Source organism: Cottoperca gobio, chromosome 15, assembly GCF_900634415.1.
Source record: "Cottoperca gobio chromosome 15, fCotGob3.1, whole genome shotgun sequence".
NCBI lineage: Eukaryota > Metazoa > Chordata > Actinopteri > Perciformes > Bovichtidae > Cottoperca > Cottoperca gobio.
Genome location: NC_041369.1, coordinates 11138547 through 11154290, shown reverse-complemented (window position 1 = coordinate 11154290; position 15744 = coordinate 11138547). Strand labels below are relative to the sequence as shown.

Sequence of the window (15744 nt, the reverse complement as noted above, 5' to 3'; positions counted from 1 at the left end):
GAATGTATCGTGCCAAATGATGTTAGCAAAACTCAGTGTGAACCTATCCTATAATGAAGTAATTTAAAATACTATGGGGGCACCATTTGTCTTAGAAGCTACAGTGTGTTGATGGTGATGTTCACTGCGGTGATAAAGCATTCTGACGTGCCCCAAATATGCTGGAACGGTCTTTTTCACATTTTGTGACTTTGTACTAAAACTGGAAAAACGGCTTTTGTTACTGTTAAATTATTATAAATAGGGAGAAGTGGGGGTGAGTTTGAGTCGGATGGACTACTTGAATGCAGTGGTTATGCTCATGCCCAGATACGTAGGCAGTGACTTCATACTCATTTTTCAGTGCACGTCCAGTGGCCGTCGCTCCTGTATAAGAAAGGATATATCGCCAAGAAAACGAGTATGCTATCATTTCTTTGCGCTCTACACGCGTTAAAAATTAATGCATGTAACGAAACGTATTTTATGTCAGTGTTTGTCAATGGGTTGCTCTGTTTTGGATGGTTTGCTGCTTGAAATACGTTTTTTTCCAAAGCCGCGGTGCGTTCACTTACTATCATATTGCTTTAAAATCAAGATGGGCTTTATGAAATCATGATGATGGATGCACGATCGATTACAGATGGTAGGTTACATTTTCTCATCGTCTAGATTATCCGAGCCATTTTACGGTTTAAAATCTAGATACATTCGGAAAACTGTGATGTACACATATTCTCTCTTTCAGCAGACGCTGTGTTTGTGCGTGTTGGGGGGAGAGGGGGGAGTAAGGTATAATTGGCCGAATGCAGTGGTGCATAGTTATAGCCTACTGTAGCATGTAGTGCATCACAGCTTCTTATTAAAACTGTACCTACTTTACACTGGTAAATTGGATTGTTCCCTTTCATCATCTATAAATGTATTAAATGTGATCTTCTGCACAATAAAATAGCTAATGTATATATATTTCTATCCTTTGTAGCACTCCAAGGTGGCAGCAATGGTGGAAGCAGCAGATACTGTGTTCATCATGTCCTTCCATATAAAGGAATAATGCTGAAATTGATGACTGTGGGATCCTTATAAATTGTTAATAATACAATGAACACCACTGCTACACCATCAGACCTGGTGGATGTGCCAAGACAGCAGAACTTCAATGGCACACAGACCACGTCAGGTTGGGCTGTGATCCACACTGCTACCTTGACCTTTTGCTCTCTTCTCCTCATCTTCATCTTCTGTCTGGGCTCGTATGGCAACCTTGTGGTGTTCCTGTCCTTTTTTGATCCAGTGTTTCGCAAGTTCCGCACCAACTTTGACTTCATGATCCTCAACCTGTCTTTCTGTGACTTGTTCATTTGCTGTGTGACTGCTCCCATGTTCGCACTGGTGCTCTTCCTGGATGCGGGCGGAGGCGATGGTGTGTCCAAGAGTTTCTGCTTCGCCTTCCACCTGACCAGCTCGGGCTTCATCATCATGTCCCTGGAGACGGTAGCTGTCATTGCTTTGCACAGGCTGCGTATGGTTTTGGGGCAGCAGCCCAACCGCACCGCCTCCTTCCCCTGCACGCTGGCCCTCACCGCCCTGCTGTGGACATCCAGCTTCACCATGGCTGCCCTCCTTACCATGCGAGCGTACCCACGTAGAGATGGACCCTGCTTGCCCCACTTTGGCCTGGGAGGTGTACAGGCCAGGGTTGTGTTGTATGTCTACCTGGCAGACTTTGCCTTTTGTGTAGCTGTGGTGTCAGTGTCCTATCTGATGATCGCTCAGACACTGAGGAAGAATGCACAAGTGAGGAAATGTCCCGTCATCACTGTAGATGCCACATGCCCTCCACCCCCACCACCTCTCATTGCAGCAGGCTTTGAGAGCATGCAGTGTGCTGTTCAAGGCCCCTCTCTGTACCGTAACCAGACTTACAACAAACTGCAGAACGTTCAGACACACTCTTTTGTCAACAAGAACAGCCAGCCTCTGGTTCCAGGCGCTGCCCAAGGAGCCACCTGCTGTCAGTTGGTGTCTACAGTCAACTTGGCCACAGCCAAAGACTCAAAGGCGGTGGTCACGTGTGTAGTGATTGTGTTCTCTGTGCTGCTCTGCTGCTTGCCGATGGGAGTTTCACTGGCACAGGATGTTTTGTCACCAGAAAGTAGCTTTGCACACTACCAGTTTGAACTGTGCGGCTTTGTGCTCATTTTCCTCAAATCGGGCATCAATCCTTTTGTGTACTCGCGCAACAGTGCAGGCCTCCGCCGCCGTGTGCTATGCTGTATTCAATGGGCGGCCCTGGGCTTTCTCTGTTGCAAGCAAAAGACTCGTCTGCATGCGATGGGCAAGGGCAGCCTGGAAGTCAATCGCAATAAATCCTCCCATCATGAGACCAACTCAGCCTATGTGCTGTCACCCAAGCCACAGAGGAGGCTGGTAGACCAGGCATGCGGGCCCAGTCACTCCAGGGATTGTGCTGGTAGTCCAAGGGCCACAGGTGCGCGCAAACCTCGCCCCCCGAGTACGTCGACACCTATCAACACCCGCATTGAGCCCTACTACAGTATATACAACAGCAGTCCCTCTGCAGGGCCTAGCTCCCCCACCAGCCTGCAGCCTGTCAGCTCTCAGACATATGCCTTTGCCAAGTCTTATGTAGCCATGCACTACCACACTCACCAAGACGCACTACAAGACTTTGAAAGCACCTCAGTGCACCAGATTCCCATTCCCTCAGTTTAATCAAAGAGCTGCTAAACAGAAAGTTTTGGACAATCTCGCCATGGCTTTAAATCAAGAGGAACATACAAACAGCCCATTTTATGTATTTGGAATCTGTATCTACCTTTTGTTCTCTTCTACAGTGGAAATACATGTTACGTTTTCTTGAGTGAAAAAATGAAAGAACCAGTATTATAAGCATTGCCATGAACCTAAAAACAAGCAATAGATTTGTAATGACGGTGTCTGTTCCAAAAAGTTATTTACTGTTCTTGAATGGACCTTTCTGTTACAGATACTGCATTTTTCACATGAATCTGCCCGTGTTGCGCACGCATGTGCCATTATAACCCGATACTCTGCAGGTTCTCATTGCAGCCTGCAAGACTGCAGTTGCTAGATCACTGCTGTTTCCTCTCTGGCTGAAGTTGCTGAGCACTGATATAAGCTGCTGTGGTGTCGGGCTGCTATGAAACCCTGCACAGGCCCACACATGGCTGTCGATGGCATGTGGTTGCACTTTGATGAACTTTTGCTTCTTAAGAGAAATGTATTTGTGAACCTCATACACTTTTTAACACAATAAATGTTTGGCAAGTACAGTGGATCTGTGCTTTCACTTTTTTTAAATCGAGAGCTAAAACGATTAATTGATTAGTCAATTGACAGAAAATTGACTACACTGCATGATCGGATATAACTCCCTATAGGAATATTTAACTACCATATTAAATTGATTTAATGTCAAAAGGTACAGTAAGGTCACTATAATGTGGGCTACTATTCAGAACCACAGACTCATTGTAAGTTCCCTTTAGAAATATTAGGCTTGACTGATACAACAGCAGACAATTCAACAGAGTAAGGTCAATAGATTTAGGAACCTTAATGATTATCTGTGAATCTGTGTTTTCTATGTTGTATATATTGATTTAGGAGTCTCTAGATTTTTTTGTCATGAGAGAGAGAGAGAGAGAGAGAGAGAGAGAGAGAGAGAGAGAGGAGAGAGAGAGAGAGAGAGAGAGAGAGAGAGAGAGAGAGAGAGAGGAGAGAGAGAGAGAGAGAAAAAAAAAATAAAAATGTTTCTGTAAGTTATAAATAATAATTTGAATGTCAATGTTATGAATGTAGCTTCATACCATCTTAGCCCTACTGAGAATATTAAACAATAAGCATAGCCTTATACATTAAGCATGGCTGCTGGGTACCAACAAATATAAACATCTTCTTTCCAGGAGGGAAATAACAGCTTTAATATTGTACTTAAAAAATTACAAGAAAACACTAAATTACTTTCAAAACTTTAGAACTTAAAACTAACTAGACATCCAAATCATTTTTAAGAATAGACATTTATTGCCATAAAATCTTTATATCTCAGTCAAATCAAATGTTTTTTTTTCCCTTTGAGGTAATGCAACACTATAAATGAGATTTCATGTCTTAGTTTTATTCTTTGCTGCAAATGTTTTGCATCCGTGATTCAGCAGTGATCAGGATCCCAGTGTGCATCGTCATAAAACCACAGAATACCTCTTACAGGAACCCACAGACATTCTGTACATCCAACAAACTTATAGGAAATTTTAATCAACCATTCACTTTTGTTGCTACTCCACAGCAAACGAATGCATAAGTTACACTCACTCATCCTGAAAATCAACACAATACACATTCTTACTGCTGCAAAACATTTCCGCACACCTTTTCTCCCTACCTAAGTACAAGTGCTCACAGTCAAGCAGCTAATCATTTTCAAATCACACGCACAAATAAACCTTAAAAGACAATAAAACCACCATGAATAATGTGATTCCCCTGATGACTATGAATCCCCCGATTCATCACTCCTTCGTTTGCAATTAATCAACACAAAGTGAAGCACAGATATAGAGTACAGGCAATGAATCCACTGCCTTGAGGAGTGAGGCCAATTCACTGTGTTTTCACAAAGTCTGAGCCAGCCTGCTGGATTAAGGCTGTGATGTAGCATTGCCCGTTGCACAGATCAGGGCACCGGGGCTGTGCTCCTCGGCTACATGAAGTCCAGCCTCAGGATCAAGTTTAACCTCAGTTTAACCTCGATTTTGGCTTTTAGCGCAGTTCCGCGGGCATCTCTCTTCCTCCACCAAACAGGCTTCTATTTTATGATAAATGTTCTCTCCTCAAGTGCATCTCTCTTTGTCCTTTGCGCTCCATTGCTGGCATATGATCTTTGTTAGTTTAGCTGGAGATTGACAGAAGTCCATGTTCATCAGCAGTGTCAAGAATCCTGCATATGACCGGAGACTCGACCTGGGAAAGAGAAAAAACAGATGTCAACCACCTCCAATGTGGTGCCAATCATCTAGGCTGACCTCCGGTCTGCACACAGAATAGAATACTGTAGTTACTTCGTCGTCAGGCATAATGTTAACATAGGGTAGGAATAGGGTATCCACTCGTTATCAATAAATTGGCTGTAGGATTCACCGTCAGCCGACGTAGCCTTTATCTAACGTTCCTCTAACGTATTCACATACTATATTTACGTAGGTAAGTATTCACGTACGTATTCCGTATTCACGTATGTCTAACGTAACGTCACGTAACGTCTGCATATCTTATGAAGCACACGTCGGGTACGTCCGGTAATTTTGAACATGCTCAAAACATCAGTGTTCAACAACGCACCCCAGCGTAACACAGTGAGCTCTTAACAAGTACCACTTATACCTTACCTTATATCAACGTACACCAGCGTGTTGCCGATATTTAGTATACGCCATATTTTTGTATACGTTATGCATTCGTTTGATACATTTTGTATAAGTAAGTGATACTCTATCAATAGGTTAGACATGCGTATCTGTATACGTTTACTTTTCCGATCCGATTTGATGAAAAGTTGGACGTATTTGGACTCTGACAAGTCTTCGTATGCGGCGGCATACGTTTCTGTCATACAGATATGTGTGACAGGGCCTTTAGTATTTGGTGGGTATTAATACCCACATATGTTGGATTTTTTTGTACTTTCCTTTTATATACACTCAAAACTTCAGTCGGTGTAGACCTCTACCTAAGGTTCAGTTTTAATCTGACACACTGCTACTAAGCATACGTTTCTTTTTTAGTGACTGTGACTCATTGGTTACTAGAGAACTTACCCCAAGGATGTACTGACAAGGCTGAGGCTCCAGCATATAGACAGTGACAGCATGGGGAGACTCAGACTCCTTACATCTGACGGAGAGAAGAGAAATGAGACGAGTGAATCAGCTGGGAAACATCGGGGTGTTGTCTTAATCATGTGTTGACGCAGGGTTAGGGTCACTGAACCGGTGCCACGGTTCTTCCCCTGGACACATAACTGTTCACTCACTTGAGCTTGACAATGACCTGTCTGGGCTTCCCTGTCAGATCGCACACATCCCCGTAGCCATAGAAGTGGGAAACCAACCTGTCATGGAGCGGAAAGAATTAAACGATATGAATCAACAATAATCTCATCCAGGTTAGGCTTCAAAAATGTGAATGTCCTACTTGACTTTCTGCACTCCATCATCTTTGAGCTGGTAGGATCGGGCGACGTTCTTCTTGGCCCACTCAGTGTGCTCCATGGCGTTCCAGTTCCCGACCACCACCGTGTTCTTTCCTTGCTCTTTATCCTGCGGCACCAAGGGACATTTTCATCGCTGTACAAGTGCAATATAATCTCCCAAACAATCTTACGTGCACAATTCAAATATGGAATGAAACATTTTTCTTTAAATGAATATGTCGTTGGAAGTAGAGCTGAAACAATTACTCAATAAATCAATTAGCGGAAAATGAATGGCCACCTCATTTGTAAATTGATTAATCATTTAAGTCATTGTTCAAGGAAAGATGGCAACAGTTCTCCAGTTCCAGCTCAATACAATTGTGACAATCTGCAATTTTTCTTTGTCTTATGTAATAATAAACTGCATATCTCTGGCTTTTGGACTGTAGGTCAGAACAAAGCAAGCAATTGGAAGACAGCAGCTCTAGGAAACCTATTTTAGTTTTTCACATTTTATAGACCAAAAGATTAATTGAGTAAATAATCGGCACCTCATTGATTATGAGAACAAATTGTTAGTTGCAGCCCTACAGCCAAGTTTAACTGATATTAAAAATATACATGTATTTTATTAACCAGCTTCCACACAGACACACGAACAAGGAGGGACCCTTACCTCATGGTACTGATGGACATGCTTTCCATAACAGAATTCATATTTCCACCATCCTACCCCCTGAAACACACACATCAAGATGATGATATGTCACTGGATGGTTTATTAAACGCTGCTCAGATGATATCGATGGAACATTCCTCACCCCATGCAGACAGTATGAGCCACTGAGAAACTCCTTGATTAGCTGGTCGTCCGTCAAACGAGAGATGTGAGTGGTGCCGACAGTGACCTGAGTCTGCCCTCCGACAGTCATGGGTTTGTGAGTGGAACTGAAGGCTTCCTCTCTCATTGGTGGTGTCGGCTCCTGTAACACGTCAAAGATGTAATTGATCCAAGTGTCGTCGGTACACAATGTCCCCATTTTTCCCCCTCTGTCATTTCTGTGCATGTCTCACCTCTCTGGTAGTCTCGGTGGTGGCGCTGAAAGGTGGTTTAAGCTGCTCCTCTTGCTCCTTATCCAACTGGGCGAGCCGTAAAGGCCGTAAAGGGGAGCCTTCCAGAGCCTGGCAGAAGATGGCGTTTACCGGGGAGGACTTGAACCTGCAAGGAATATATGTCGATCGGAAAATGCATTTCAGTAAAACCCTGACACGCAGGACAAACACATACTTCTACTAACAAGGCGTAATCCTGTGAGGACAATATTCAAATTAAATCATTTTGAGAGATTACCTGTACTTTGGGTGTGCGCAAAGCAGCGGTGTCAACACCACCACCTCGTATTCACAGGTAGTGACCTCAGCGACAGACAAGATCTCATGCTTGGCCTCTGGATGACAGACGTACAGCACGGACGAGGAGCGAGCGTCGTTCTGTTTCAGCACACAAGGAGTCCCATTTCCCATCTCCAATGAGAAGTAGGGAGTCAGCTGACCTTCTATATTCTTAGAGGGCACCTGGACAAAAGTGGAAAGAGTGAAGGAAGCAAAAAAGAGACGACAAGTGTGAGAAATGACAGCGAGTTTGGAAATATGGACGGTTGTTGCAGTTTCATTATTATAATTACTTCAGTTTCAGCTGCTGGTTTGACATTTTCTGCCTCTTCAACTTTATCTGAAGAAAAAGAAGAATTATTTAGCTTTAACACATTAAAATAATAAAATAATAATCATATAATTACATTCACAAATGAACTCACCTGTCTCTGTTGCCTGGCTCTTCTGTGCCATATTCCCCAGGAAGTACTCTTGAACACTAATTTTCTGTGGAAACACGCATGATTAGCGTCAGTACTTACTGCACTAAGTGCTGGCTTCTCATTCAAGTAATCTGAAAACGATTTTACCCTCTCAAAACACTGACCTGGCCAGTCTCCTTCTCCTCATGATACTGTTTTATATGCTTTCCATGGCATACTTCATATGTCCAGTATGACTCAATCTGCAGTGTTGGTAAGCCAAGAACAAGTTTAGATTTATTCAACTCACCAAACACCCTCAGCCCCACAGCAGATAAATAACATCATGTTTTTAGTTATGCTCTGCTAATGTAGCGTGAACGCCATCTGAACACAGTTTCAGTCTCACTGCTGAGAGCAGGAGGCAAATTAGATGGATATAAAAAGTAAAAAGTAAAAAGTCTCACCCTGTAGGAGCAGCTGCTACGTTTGAATAGTGGCTCCAGGAGTTCACCCGGACTAGGCCCTGTGTACTCCTTATCATCATCCTAAATCAACAAAATACACCATACAAATGCAAGAAGAGTGAGAGAGCGATAAAGCAGCATATGGAGCTGTGCAAGTGAATACAAAAGTAATAAAAAAACAACAAAACATAGATTAGAATGTCTGAATTAAATAGACATTGCCATCTTCTTATGGATCTTTCATAACATAGTTGTACGATGTGGAATCCATCGATGTTGATACTTGTTTTGACAGACAAGTCTGTTTTAGTTAACAAATTAGTATTTCAATCTCAGTTTCACCTTCTCACGTGTGTTGCCACTCCTAAATTATTGGCTCTGATAATATAGTCAAACTAGGGACTTGATACAGTTGAAGATGGTGCAGAGACTGCACATCTCTCATAGAAAAACACAGTGTAATCCAAGTTCACCTCTCAGAAATGTTTAAAGAATGAAGGAACAGAGTTGTGTCACGCCAACTTTGTAACATGACATACCTTTCATTGTATGTACAGTACACCTCAAGAGAATTGAGTATGCAATGTAAACCAGGAAGAAACTGCTTTATAGCCCTATGTATTAACCTAGTGGGATAAAGTTGATCTGCTTTGTCATATGTTAATAACTGAGTGGTAATATTTATAATATGTTTATAACTAGTATATGAAGAACAAATTAAGAAAACAACTTTAATGGCTTACCTCATCTCCAGATGTCAGGGAAGGCAGGAGACATTTATACTTCTCCTTCTCTGTTGTTGTCATGATGACAAAGTCATCTTCCTTGTAAAGTATCCCTGAAGCTGGCTGAAATCCACAGACAAACGTGTTACTTTAACTGTAACGTCGGGTTTGACAGACAGAGGAAGCTAAGCTAAACACACAGCTGACAGTAACATCTCCCCAACCTCTTGTAAATGTTTCTTCCAAAAAACGGTGTTAATAAAAAGGAGCAGACATACCAGTGTGAATTCTGCGCCTGGCCAGTGTATTTTGAAAGGGATTTCGTCTGTAAAGGAGGGATATCCCCCTCTGTTTGCTGACACTCCGCTACAGACCTCCAGCAGCCCCCCGAGAAACACCATCAGCAGTCCAGCCATCATCTCTCCTGTCGGGCTGCTTTACTCCTCCAGCCCGCTCCTCATGTAAGAGAACAGCCTGTTCTCCTCACACTAACAGCGGCTTGAGTGATGAATTAAAAGCTACTACAAATTATGAGGAAGTCAGGTTTTGACAGGCGTAAGATATGGCCGTTTGAGACGGATGTCAATACAGCACAGAAATACAGGAAGTGAACTGTTTACTTGCCACGTCGTGTTCCGCCTGTGCGTTGGGCTGAAAAAACCAGCAGCGCCCTCTGGCGACGACACGAGGTATTGAAAGAGAGTTTGATATCTGGAAAGAAAAAACAAATGAAACCCTAGGAACTTTGGACTTTAAAAGTTACAGGAGCAGAACGAAGACCAAGCTTTAATTAAATCGCAGTTTTTATTATTATGGGTTTTTTTTTGTACCATTTTCCCTACCATCCTTTGCCAATGTACATTGCTGCCTCAAGTCAAATATGTAGCAACACAACTTCAGAGACCTATGAACCAGTGGCGGGCCGTCAGGGCCAGCAAGGCCTTCTCTGCTGGCCTAAACATCATCAGAATATAAATTGGATTTTGAAATATTTTTTCCACAAATATGTATTAAATTATTCCCCATAGTCTATTCTCTTCATTTCATAGCTTTGTTCTTGGTTGCGCTGCTTCCAGCCTCAGAGATTTTGAGGTCTGGCCTTTATGTTAGAGCTTTTATCCAATCATATTTCAGCCATAATGTGTTGTCAGGGTCCAAGAAATCTGCCCTTAGGCCTTCAGAATCAACAGTGCCTGTAGCTTAAAGTGAACGGAGACAAAACTGTGGCGTTAACCAATCAGATTTCGATTTGGCGACATCGGGGCCAGCTAGAAGGCGTACGATAACATCAGCACATCCACAGTCTTTTGATTGGATACGCACTATTGAGAGGCAAAGCTATGCAGAGCTAGCAACTGACCTTGAACGAGCAACATCGCTGACATTATCACCAGCCAGAGTCACTCAAATCCACAGAACCTTATTTTCAATTCTAGTGAAGATCCCAAAATCTCCTAAAATACCAGATATGCAAGGCTACATTTTTAGAAAAAATCATAGAATATGTAGAACATTTGATATGAAATATGAACTAAAGTCCGCTACAACTGTGTCTTCTTTTAAAATCTTTTGTTTAAAGTTTAAAGTTATTTTTAAATAAATTTGACTTCACTGAAATTGTAAGACTGGATGTTAAGGTGTTCATGAATGTCACAATATATGATCTGAATTTAAAAAAAGAATGTAAATACAGTACAGAATAATAAAAGTTTTGAACAGCAGGTCATTCAAAAGAGATACATCTTTATTTATCTCTTGATGTTTCTGGTAGTATGATCTGAAATGAGCTATTAATCATCTCAAAATACATATGAATGTACAAGTGAACAAAATGACAAACAAACAAATGAAAGCAATTGATGGTAATGAACTGTTTTTCAAAACAAAGCACCATGTTCTCTAGCTGGTCAAAAGAAGGTCAGCAATGTAAATATTATATAGGCACATTTACTTCTCTTGTATGGGGGAAGCACAATTTCCCCTTTGTTTTGCTAAGCCTAACCACATCCTCATATGTTGAGAATAGTACTTATAAAACTGTTATCGAACACAAACCACAGCCTGCCTGAAGCATTTGGCTTCTTTTGAGTTAAAACGCTTGAGAGAGGTTTCCAGCTCACATAGGCTCAAAGCAAAGGCGGATTGCCTCACCTCTGTCTCCCAGTGGATAGATTTGGAAGTTTAATTGTGTCAGTGTGCATGCTGAATACATAGAGCTGATATTTTAGTATCTCACAATTATTTTCACACACACACTGAACAGTTCAAAAGGATACTCTCAGTTAGCAGGAAATTTAAAGCACGGACCTTGAAAATATGTGCCGTTGCATTTCACTGTCAGGGGGAAAATGTAGAGAGCGCCTTGGACCCGTAGAGCGTAAACCTGAGATGAATCCTTTTCCACCTGTTGGTGGAGCTGTTGATATGTGCAGCACAAGAGGCAGGAGAAGAGAGAGAGATTCTAACAGAGATTTTGAGACAAAAAGTGAGAGGATTAGGAGGAGAAAGGGATATGGTGGAACAGGGAAGGATACAAGGGAGAGAACATCCCACTAGATCATCCACCCTCTACAACCACTCCCTCTGCTAAGATATACAGCTTACACCCGTCTCCTGTGTCCACACAACCTACGGATGTAAATATTACTATACTAAACTATGCTATACGATATGTGTGCATATAGTATGTACTGTATGTGTTTATGATAGATAAATAGATAGATAGAAATATTTAGTTTCCATGGTAACTATTATTTTGCCAATGAATGATGGTGTATTCTGTCAGCATTTGTTTTTTCTTGTCTGTTCTTGTTTGTCTGATAAACAGTATAGGTGGGAGTGATCATATTTCTCTTTTTCTATAGAAATGTTTACTTCTTGACCTTGGAAACTAGTTTGAGATACACATACTAGTTTATTCTGGAGCTTTTAACAGCATCTCAAAGTCTTCCACAAACTTAATCTGCTGAGGAAGACCAAGAAATGCTGTTGAAAGCTCTAGAAAAAGATGGACCATGCGTTGAGATTTTCTCGTTAAAGCAATATTTCAACATTTAGGAAAATACGCTTATTAATTGTCTTGCCGAGACTTAGAGAAGAAGATATAGACCCCTTTTGTGTTTGTTTAATACAATTTAAAGCTATAGCCTGCAGTCGGTTAGCTTAGCATAGTTTAGCACAAAAAGTGGAAACAGCTAGTCTGACACTGATAAACAGTAAATTGTTGTTTCACACTTTGGTTGTTGTATTGAATAAATGAAACGGTAGTTAGTGAGCTTTATTGTTGCTGGTAAGTAGATTTGGTTACCTTTGAACAGAGCCAGGGTAGCTTTTTCACCCTGTTTATGCTAAGCTAAGCTAAGCTACTGGCGCAGGCAAAAATATTTATCTTACATACATGAGAGTGGTATTGATGTTCTCACAACACTCTCGACAGAATAGCTACACCACATACAATTAAACAATAATATAATAATTACTTATTTTCTAAAGCATACAGTTTTCTTTCCTTAAAAATGGCTGTAACGATGTCCTGAGACCTAAAAAGATTTGGTTGTTGAGATAAAACCAGATTCTATAAATCAAAACTTATATTGATCTCTTCCTCGGTGGTTGTTCACAGACTTTTCCAGAGCCTGACTAAAACTTACCAGAACTCACCACTTAATTTATTTTACTTCGATCCATGGTGTGAACTTGATTTGCATAAATGCCCTCCACACACATTCACCTTATGCATAATTGATACAACTGTCATTTCCCCAACCATAATAACATCATTCCAAAGGGAGCAGAGAGAAATTAATCTTGGCATTTGAAGGTTTCGAGCAAGATTAAGATATCCCCTGAGCTGTCATCCAAAAATACCCATGAAGTATGTCAGATGACAGATCAATATTGTCACTTGATTTTCTTAATTAAATTCATTATGGATTTGGCTAAAGCAATTGTACATGCTGTATTTCTTTTGTCATTTAAATAGGTTTCCCCTGCTTTTTTCCACTAACTAACACTTTAGACTCCATACAGAATGTCTAAAGAATCAATCATGGTTTATGATAGTGTTCACATTAATGCAGCACACATATTGACATCACATCATGCCTTTTTTCTAATGCCCACATCATAAAGACTCAATGTATGAATAGATTTTGTTGGAGTGATGAAAACAGCAAAAGGCTCAAACTGATTTTACAGCTTGAATATTCAACTAACAGGTGCGTGTGCTTACCAACTTAAGGAACGAAGTGTTCGATCATGTGATATGCTTCAAAGTATTCATTTTAAAGCACCCTTGAGCAAACTCCCCTAATCCTGTCTGATCTGCATTAACACAGTTGTCCCGTGTGCACCTGTTTTGTGTTTTTAGTCCAAATAAAACACTGTGCTATTGGAAGAAGCATTGAAAGAAGCAAAACAACAAAAGTCGGTGAAACATGAAAGAAATGGAATCAAACCATGCCAGTGGATCGGAGCGCTGCTCTCCACATCCCTGCAGAGATGATAATGAGAGAGTGTTTTTGTTTGGATGCGTTCGGATAGGCTCCAGATATTCTTCCTTGTTTTATTTTCTTGTGATTGAGGCTTAACTCATATGAGAATGTCAGAGAGAGGTCAGTTGAGACACAACATCCCTGAGTCCCTGCATCGTAATGGCACAGAGCCCACAATTACATTCATACAGTGTTAACCAAAGTCAAAGTGTTGTATCAATCAAATGTTGAGGTTATGATACTTCTTTGAATTATGTTTTTGGTGTTCATGGGTCGACCCAAGCCTTACATGAATACAAACTGGGTCTTGGTTAGTGGAATGGTATATTTTGTATTTATAGCCTGGCTTTTCTGCCAGACAGCTCCCAGCTTGGGGGAAACCTCCAGTTAAAGCTTCATTACAGCTAAAGCGACCCATCCGACCATGACCATTCTCAAAGGTGACCGTCGATGTTTATGTAAATGCTGTTTGCATTGTCTGAGACTTTAAGCTGTTTCACAGAGTCTTGAGACGCTATACACTCGGATAGAAAAGTCATTGAAACCCCAGATGTATGTTTTGTCTATGAGCAAGAACAGAAAGTGGGTTAACTACTTGAAAATGCATCCTAAGCCTTGTGCATAAACTAGAAGAGTTTACGAAAACTAGGGAGACTTTGACAGTGAAAGCCATTTAGTGGTTCTTCACAGTTTGAGAGTGAATGGTACAAATACTGCAAGGTAAGAAACAGAGGTGTTGACGGACTGGGTGAGGAAAGGAAACTGAGATATTTGATCAATGTCATCACTTCAGCAGCTACAAAAGACTGAGCAGGATTACAAGGTAAACCAGATAACAGGGAAAGAGATTATCCTACAACGTACTTAGAAACATGAATACTAGGTTCAAATACAACTCTATAATGATTGTTGCTATTTAGTGGTTTAAATAACACCTGTAAATATAGGATACTGTATCTTTTAATGTTTCCTCGAAATGATCATATCTAAAAAAGATAATTTGAACAACATCTCACATAAGATATTGACAGAGCAGCTAGATACATTCCTTTCTTAACGGTTCTTTAACTTGCCCATGAACTGTATGTACTGCATTTGCTGAGTCATTTATATTCAACTGGCTACTTTGGTGTTATTGATGCAAAGAAATCCTCCACAATCCATCATCATTTGAATGCAGTCACAAGATCTCTTTGGCACCAATTTGGACCACAGATGGGTTTAATTGGCTGAGATATGTGCGCGATGATGGCTTTTTCCATTTTATGTATGAGTACACTGTCTACCACTTAGCTGCTATAAAGAATTCATTATATGAGACTAATGGATGACAACTGAGATAAAACAAGTAAAGGCAATAGTTTGAAGTAATAATCTTGAAGATTTCTAAAAGAATATGTTAAGTCACTATCTATCGCCAAACGAGGTAACATAATGGTAATTGAGCCCACGGATGAAAGACGTTGCTCTTCAAGTATTATGAACTGGGTGTCTGTGGCGACATTCTGCGGGAGATTTAAAAACACACTTTTTTTTTACCACCAAAGAGAACAAAACTGAGATCTTCAAGATTGTATCTTAAATGTATAGAATTTAAGCTTCAAGACCAAAACCAGCTGCAACAAAACATATTCATATTAACTATACAAAGGAGGAATAACACACGATTGAACAAAAATGATTGAACCAACCTAAAATAACATAACATTATATTTCTAGTCAGCTGATGGCTGAATGAGCCAATGTGAAGCATGAGAAACTGCTGATGCCATTCAGCTAATGCAGCACAACTTCATCGTCATAACTAACGCTACGCTTCATATAACATAACTTAACCTCAACATATTCAAACATCCAGGAAGAAGAAGCCTTGTTGTTATCATGTGGATATTATTTGCTCCTTTGGATTGTTTCACATTTAATGAACTGCTTGTATTTGTATGCATGTCACAACATAATGTAGCCATTCATTCTACTTAGCATGCAGAGAATTCCCCTCTATTACACTTTGTTCAAATGTTCTTTATATCTACTGCAAGT

The 15744-nt window shown here is 40.7% G+C and overlaps 2 protein-coding genes across 3 annotated transcripts; one reads left to right on the top strand and one right to left on the bottom strand.

Annotated features, from left to right (window-relative positions):
- Positions 1–330: 330 nt before the first annotated feature.
- On the top strand, positions 331–3297 carry gpr75 (G protein-coupled receptor 75). 2 transcript variants are annotated; one of them, XM_029449323.1, is made up of 2 exons: positions 331–625; positions 965–3297. In XM_029449323.1, the coding sequence occupies exon 2, from the start codon at positions 1084–1086 to the stop codon at positions 2716–2718; it is 1635 nt and encodes a 544-aa protein (XP_029305183.1). In that variant the 5' UTR covers positions 331–625; positions 965–1083; the 3' UTR covers positions 2719–3297. The 2 variants fall into 2 exon arrangements, with proteins under 2 accessions (XP_029305183.1, XP_029305184.1); XM_029449324.1 differs by having other exon boundaries at positions 349–400.
- Positions 3298–4028: 731 nt separating this feature from the next.
- Positions 4029–9799, bottom strand: erlec1 (endoplasmic reticulum lectin 1). The gene is made up of 14 exons (XM_029450587.1): positions 9490–9799; positions 9230–9334; positions 8487–8567; positions 8205–8282; positions 8041–8104; positions 7909–7955; positions 7575–7798; positions 7298–7442; positions 7045–7206; positions 6900–6959; positions 6223–6347; positions 6062–6139; positions 5847–5922; positions 4029–4992 (listed from the first exon to the last, which is right to left on the bottom strand). Exons 1-14 carry the CDS (start codon positions 9628–9630, stop codon positions 4921–4923), a joined length of 1458 nt encoding a protein of 485 aa, XP_029306447.1. The 5' UTR covers positions 9631–9799; the 3' UTR covers positions 4029–4920.
- Between the last annotated feature and the right edge of the window lie 5945 nt (positions 9800–15744).